This window comes from Chrysoperla carnea, chromosome 1, assembly GCF_905475395.1.
Source record: "Chrysoperla carnea chromosome 1, inChrCarn1.1, whole genome shotgun sequence".
Classification (NCBI taxonomy): Eukaryota; Metazoa; Arthropoda; class Insecta; order Neuroptera; family Chrysopidae; genus Chrysoperla; species Chrysoperla carnea.
The window spans coordinates 124,033,175-124,040,852 of NC_058337.1; the positions used below are offsets into that span (position 1 = coordinate 124,033,175).

Sequence of the window (7,678 nt, forward strand, 5' to 3'; positions counted from 1 at the left end):
TGCTATTGATAACTGGGAATTGCAACCTCGCCATCTGTCTGAATCAGATAAATCCCGCCAACTGGCGATAATAATTAGTGCTAATTAAAACAGAAAGTGCACCCGTTTTCAGTAATTCCAAATTACACTATCAGATTACTTGCCATTGATCAATACTACCTTAAGACACTGGGTTATTAACCACCAGTAGAAGTAACTTTATTTAGATATTCAAAAAGATTGAATGTTAACACTACACTGGGTGTTGTAACCTTTTTTTTTTGACAGCGGGCCAAAATTAATCAAAATTTTCGCGATTTTTATCGTTTTTGCGCTATTGAACAATACTGTAATACAAATGCATGCTTCTTCCTATACATATTCGTCCAAATTAAGTATACGTGCTATTGTTACATAACACATTTATTATTATTGATCTACAACAGTATTCTGACAGAAATTTTTCAAAGTCTTATTATCAGTTTTTGTATTTTACAATATTATATAGAATATACTGATTCACTGTTTTTTATGTATTAATTCAATATTTAACAATTTTGTTTTGTATTTCAATTTAAAAAAGGTAATTTAACAAAAAAAAATAAAAATTCAATATTCATATTTAATGGTTTTATTTTGAATTAAATATAGTAAAAAAATTTACAATTTTAGAGTAATTCTACTCACTTAAAACGAAATTGGTTTTCCAATGTCGTTATATCGCCTTTATAATTAGGTTTAATGAAGAAAAAAAACATGTATTGCTTTCAGATTTTCATCTGATATTACTACAAGAGACGGTATAAGGTTAACCTTCACCCATCTGATAACAAGAAGAGACATATTTTTTAGGAAATTTTATTGATTGATAAACACGCTTATGATAGCTTGCCCATCGAAAAATCTCATCGAAGGTCGACCTTATACGGTCGTCTCTTAGACTATATAAACTTCTTTAATAAAATATGATTCTAGAACAATTAAAATAATAATTATATGGTATATTTTGAACTTTATACTGGAACACAAGAATGCCTTCAATATGCTGAAGTATTTGAAACCCATAATACTAACCATTATACTAAAATTTACTAATTAAATTACGTTTACAAATTTACTTAAAACTATGGCGTTGGATTTTTATGACAGAAATTACAATCGATAATGACAATTAGTAGAGTTGTTAATAATACATTGTTCTAAACGTTAAAAGAACTTTCTATAAATCATAAAATATCGTAAAGTTTCTTTGATGCGAAATCTACGACCAATCTTTGCAACTCTCAGCCCTAAATTTTTGTTTTTTATTCTGTCATTTAATTTTCTGTTACCCAATCAGGTAGTTGGATACATTTCTATATACTCGGGAAAAATAAAAACACGACAATTTTTTATTAAAAATACGCCATATTTGCAGGCATGTAACTTTTTTATCCTTGGTCCTCTTGGTCAAAGAAGTGAATTTGAAGATGTGTTACTCCAATTCATTCGAAGACTCGTAGTGAGCTGTTCTGGCCTTGGCCTTTTTATGAAAACAATTATGATCATTAGAGAGTCCTATTTTTCCTATCTATGTCCTAAAATTGTACGCCTATGAAATGCACACATCAAATTGTAAGGGGAAAATGGAACACTCTAAAGATATCAACAGTTTTAATAAGAAGGCCAAAGGAACACTTGGAAACATTTCGAGTCTTAAAGTAAATTGGTGCAACACATATTCTAATCACTTTTTTGTCCTTTTAAAATAACAAAGTTACGTACCAACAATTTTTGTGTATTTTTAACGAAACAAAAAGTGTCCGATTTTTTTTTCTATATTATATATATGTCGCAGCCAACTAGTTTAAGTAGCTGTTCAATTAACAGCCGTTAATTAAATTAGTTGGTTGCGGATACCAAAATGTGTAGTTGAGTTAAATGAACATAACATCAAGCAAGACACATAAGCACTCATGAAACATTTCAAAATTTCTATAGGAAAACATTATTAGAAATGTGACCTATCCATTGTTAAACAAACTATTTAAATAGCTTATTAAGAATACTATTAAATAGAAAATTTCTCGAATCCTTGAATGGCTGTAAAAACTACTGCATAAACTTGGATAAAGGTGGTTTTATAATTTTATTTATTAAAATCTAAATTATACCCAAACTCGTACATTATTATCCCAACTACAGCTAGCTAATGCCATACCATTTGGAGACATTGCAACGGATGTTACACGATTCTCATGGCCAGATAAAGTACCTAAAAAAAATAACAGTTAGTTATTGCAACAAATTTTTCAAAATAAGGTTTGAAGTAATTAGAGACACATTAAAGCGTCGATGTATGAATAAACATATTAAAATAAATGTTATACCCGTATGTGTAGTTTTTAACGTATCCCAAATATGAACATGGTTATCATCCGAGCCACAAAACAAATGACGTCCACTTAATGATAATGCGCATGATGTGAATCCTGCTGTTCCCGATGGGGAAGCGTATTTTGCTATTTGTTGATCAGACCGTATATCATATAAACGTGCTGATTTATCTTCTGAGGCAGTAGCAAAAGCAAACCCGCTTGGATGAAACTAAAATAAAAGATAAGCATTATTTATTCATACTTACTGCGTGGAAATTACCGGATGTGGTTTAATAAAAATTTAAAAAAAAATTAGGTAGATATTTTGATAATTAAATGAATTAAACTTTAGTTAACTTTAACAATAGTTTTTCCGCCAAACTCAGGGTTCTGAATAAATTTAAAAGAAATAGTAGTTACCTGTGACCCTCTATACTGCTATACTATCTTAAATAGTTAGCAACTGCAACTAGTATTTTGTATTCGGGTAATTGCGTATAAGGGCCACTAGGATTGATAACTCACACCTGCAATGAAGTTTTTTTTTGAATGTGTTAGATTACAATACTTACAGAAACAGAATTCACATCAGAGTCATGACCAAAAAATGTTTGTTTCGCAACTTCTTCACGAACATCCCAAACTTTACAAGTTTTATCAACACTGCCTGTTACATACGATTTAAAGTCTGGACTTAAACTAATTGACACCACATCGCCTCCATGTGCCTCAAAATCAGATGTCTTGCGTCCAGATTCCAAATCCCATGTACAACTATATTCCAATACGAAAAATTAAAATTAAGAAAACCTGTAATAATGTGTATGTTCAAAATTTACATTTTCATGTCACCAGAACCAGTGAGAATTGTTTTATCATCTAAAAATCTACATGAACTTAGGAAACCTTCGTAACCAGCCAGTTCTCGAACAAGCTTTGCAGCTCCTGTTGCATCACGATTATTCACATCATAAACCGTACACATGTTATCCATTCCACCGCAAGCTGAAAAAATATTTGTTTCGGAATAAAACGTAATAAACGTGACCCTAAGTCTCAGTGGCCCAGGCACCCGTAAACAATAAAATTTATTTAAAATAATCCCTAATATTATGGCACAAGTTTTATTCACAGACACAAATACACCCACTTCTATTTATATGTGTACTTACCAACAAAATTACCCGACGGAGCAAATGCAACACTCATAACCCATGATGAACGTAGTGGAATAACTTGAACTTTGTTTCCAGTCCATGTATCCCAAATAATAAGTTTACCATCCAAAGAACCGGTAACACAATGTCTGAAGAAAAATGAAATTTTAGAAAAAATTCGACGTTGGAATTTATAGAATGTTACCAATTACCTACTATCTCCACTAAAATGCACCGAATTGACTTTATTAATGTGACCTTTTAAGAATTTTTTTGTGGACATACGCACTTTTGGAACATCGCCTAAAGATCCACAGGCAGCTTCTAAAGTTGTATCAGCTTTAGCTTTTTGATCTTCCTAGAAAAATTTTTTTATTTTATTACAAGCTTTTATTTCACAATCGATTTTTCATCTGGCTGAAATTTTAAACACAGTTTTGGTTTTGAAGGTAATACAGAATTATGACCGTGATTATAGTTGCAATCATGTGAAGAATATATGCAAGTGGAAGCGTTGGAAAATTAAATTGACTTGTCAATAAAAAGAAATTTTTTTAAGACAAGCTTTTATTTATTTTACTGAACTAAAAAAATGAAAACAAATTAACTTTGTCACCATATTTATGATTTTAAATTAAAGCATTTATAAAGCATAAGGTCGCCGGCGGTAACGAGTGGAGGGGTATGTAAAAGGTTCAATTGCGTTTAATATACTGTACTTCGAAATAAAATCTTAATTTTTCAAATAATAAATAATCATAATTAACTGGGTTTATTAAAATAATTAGGTATTAACATTAAGAAACTATATTAAAATTCCTACACACACTATCGAAGTCGAGTGCATCCTTAAATCCACAATCACAAAACTCCAATTTTCTAAAAATTTTAAACCTGATCATCCCAAGAATTTATTTATACAGGTAAAAAAATTATTTTCTACTTTTAAGCTTATTAAAATAAATAAAATCAGATCTTTAAAAAGGTTTTTTGGTTTTAATAAAATGTTACATTATTAGAAAAATAAATTCGAATTTCTTACAAGAATTTTATTATAAATCCCTTGTAACTCGGTTTTTAATGCAGCCGTTTCGGGATCATCTTTTGGAGGCATTGTGGATCAACTATATAAATACACTGCACGAATGTAATACAAGTTATCGACTAACAATTTATAGTATGTATTTGCCTGATAGAAAGAAAATATGTAATTTTTTAAGAAGCCTTGTTCGAACATTCTATATAATCCAATTATTATATTAAGTTAATAACGAATCAATGGAATTATATAAACACGAAATTTCTAAATAAAGATAATATGATGTTTTTTTATGTATTTTTATATTTATTATTTCATCTACTTATTTATACTCATTATGTGAATATTTTTTTCGAATAATTTCTATGGTTTTTTTTTTACTACTGAAAATTCTTTTGCTGGTGAACTGTAAATACATTTGAACTAATTATTTATTTGATTTTCTTTTAAACTATACTAATGAATCACAAGAACACCCAATCAGTGTCAAGAAATTAACATTTTAGTAAATATTGGTAAATATGAATAGGTAAGTATCTATAAGTACATGATGAGTTTTTATACCATGTATATATGAAATATACATAGTATTATAAGTTTAGTCCCAAGTTTGTAACGCCTAAAAATATTGATGCTACAAAAAAAAAATTGGTATAGGTGTTCATAAAATCACCTAATTAATCCATTTCCGGTTGTCCGTCCGTCCGTCCGGCCGTCCGTCCGTCCGTCCGTCCGTCTGTGGTCACGATTACTCAAAAACGAAAAGAGATATCAAGTTGAAATTTTTACAGCGTGCTTAGGACGTAAAAAGTGAGGTCAAGTTCGTAAATGAGCAACATGGGTCAATTGGGTCATGGGTCCGTAGTACCCATCTTGTAAACCGTTAGAGATAGAATAAAAGTTTAAATGTAAAAAATGTTCCTTACAAAAAAATAAACAACTTTTGTTTGAAACATTTTTTTGTAAAGATTATTGTTTACCCGTGACAGCGCAAATTAGTTCAGAACATAATTGCTATGTTATACAACAAATAGTACCAATTATTTGCATAGCAACAACATTGTTTATTTCAAACATATACGTCACTTATAAGATTGTATTATTCGAATTGTGTATCCGCCTGTGGACACGATAACTCAAAAACGAAAAAAGATATCGAGCTGAAATTTTTACAGCGTACTCAGGACGTAAAAAGTGAGGTAAAGTTCGTAAATGAGCATCATAGGTCAATTGGGTCTTGGGTCCGTAGGACCCATCTTGTAAACCGTTAGAGATAGAACAAAAGTTTAAATGTAAAAAATGTTCCTTATCAAAAATTAAACAACTTTAGTTTGAAACATTTTTTCGTAAACATCACTGTTTACCTGTGAGGGCGACAATTAGGGCGGAAATTTTATAATATGTACTATACTTGATTATCAGTTATGTATGTGTCACATGTTGGTATATGTAATGTGATAAAGAAATCAACACTGATTATACATGGTATTTCAACAATTAACTCAGTCAATTGTTTGTTTTCACTTGTTTAAGAATGCTTTCTTAAAAGTTATCTAAATATTAAAAATTTCAATTCTCTGCATTTCTTTGGAAAAATTAATTAATTTCTTTTTTTTTTTTTAAGATTTTTAGAGGATGTTTATAGAAGCGTACTATCTGAAAAGTAGTCCATTTACAAAATAATTCGCCCATTTGCAAAATAATGCGTTATTTATACGTATCTGAGACAATTTCTATACAATATTACATCAAATATGTAATTTGTATTGCATAAAAAATTACAAAACGAGAATGGATATGAAATTTGATTATTATATAATTTTTCAGTTTTTTGCAATTTTAAGAATGTTTTTTGCATACAGTAATTTATTTTTATTTTTTTATATGAATTTTGATGTCTTTACGAAGAAAATGACCGCCGCTGAAAAGTGCTTATCGTTAAAAAAAAACCTTTTTGAGCGACTTTAAAAAGAGATCTTCTTTACCAAAAATCGTGAATTTTTTTTGTTTGTCACCCCTTTAAACCCCCGCCCTCTTCAAAAATTGTTCAAATTGTTCGATTCAAAAATTGTTATCTTCTCATACGATGGTTTTCGGGGCTCCTATAAAAAGTTATATAGTTTATAACCATATTAAAAAGTTTTAAATTAAATATTACTAAATACTTTAAATTTAATTGTTAAAATTTTATTGTTTTACTTTCACCCGCTTCTGGTTTTGGTCGATTGATCTTTTAGCTATTTAGAAACAAAAACAACCGTTATATAATAGCATTGCTATTTAGTCTTTTAGTAATTTTTGTTATTTTTTGAGAGTAGATTATCTTAAAAGTAAATTATTATCTTAAGAGTAGATTATTGAAAAATTTCCAATTTCTATATTACCTCAACGATATAGAATAATTTTAATTTTTCTATACGATATAAAAGGAAGGTACTTGTTATATAAAGGGTATACTTATATTGATTTATTTCAGTGCAATTCCCTTGAGTATTTTTATACGAAAATACAAATTAATTAATCTTTTCGACAAATTGGCTTAAATTTCTAAAAACATAATTTTTATTTTTAATTGTTTTTTAAACATTGAAATTTATAAAATTAACAATTAAAGTTCTAGACAATTTTTACTTTGTTAGATTTTGGTAAGGAATTTAGAAAAATTCGAGTCCAACCCTCCCCCTTCACGCACAGGATTAAAACCTAAAAAAAGAGGAAGGCGATAAGGTATCCTCCCCTACCGAGACGAAATCCTGGATCCGCTACTGAACAGAGATAATGATAATTAAGCGAAAGAAGGGGAACAAGAGCAAGTGACACAAGCTTACGGGCAGCTTATGTCCAGGCAAAGTCTATTTGAGCAACGAAACGACGAGCAATTATATCATTGGCGGTCAATAGCCTGCACAACGCCGGGTATTTCAGCTAGTGCTAGTTAATGAAACTCAAGTATTATAAACAAAACTAATAATTAAATTTATAATAATTTAACGACTTCAAATAGTTTAAAATTAAAATAAATCAATATACGACTACTATTTGTAATTTGATTTACATGTTATAACTTAAAACTAATCATAATCTTAACAGTGCCGGCCTAAATAAATTTAGTGCCCTAGACAATTATAAACGATCTCAGAGTTTAT

The 7,678-nt window shown here is 29.5% G+C and overlaps 1 protein-coding gene across 1 annotated transcript; it reads right to left on the reverse strand.

The window, feature by feature from the left end:
• Nucleotides 1–895: 895 nt before the first annotated feature.
• On the reverse strand, nt 896–4,650 carry LOC123298301 (guanine nucleotide-binding protein subunit beta-2). The gene is made up of 7 exons (XM_044880267.1): nt 4,536–4,650; nt 3,706–3,851; nt 3,509–3,642; nt 3,176–3,341; nt 2,909–3,110; nt 2,349–2,565; nt 896–2,233 (listed from the first exon to the last, which is right to left on the reverse strand). Exons 1-7 carry the CDS (start codon nt 4,605–4,607, stop codon nt 2,127–2,129), a joined length of 1,044 nt encoding a protein of 347 aa, XP_044736202.1. The 5' UTR covers nt 4,608–4,650; the 3' UTR covers nt 896–2,126.
• Between the last annotated feature and the right edge of the window lie 3,028 nt (nt 4,651–7,678).

Excerpts from the sequence above, each read along its gene's own strand:
- LOC123298301 (XM_044880267.1), bottom strand. The coding sequence starts at position 4,607 with ATGCCTCCAAAAGATGATCCCGAAACGGCTGCATTAAAAACCGAGTTA. Across the intron at positions 2,566-2,908 it reads CTGATGTGAATTCTGTTTCT|TTTCATCCAAGCGGGTTTGC; the intron begins GTAAGTATTGTA and ends CTTTTATTTTAG. Across the intron at positions 2,234-2,348 it reads GTTAAAAACTACACATACGG|GTACTTTATCTGGCCATGAG; the intron begins GTATAACATTTA and ends TATTTTTTTTAG.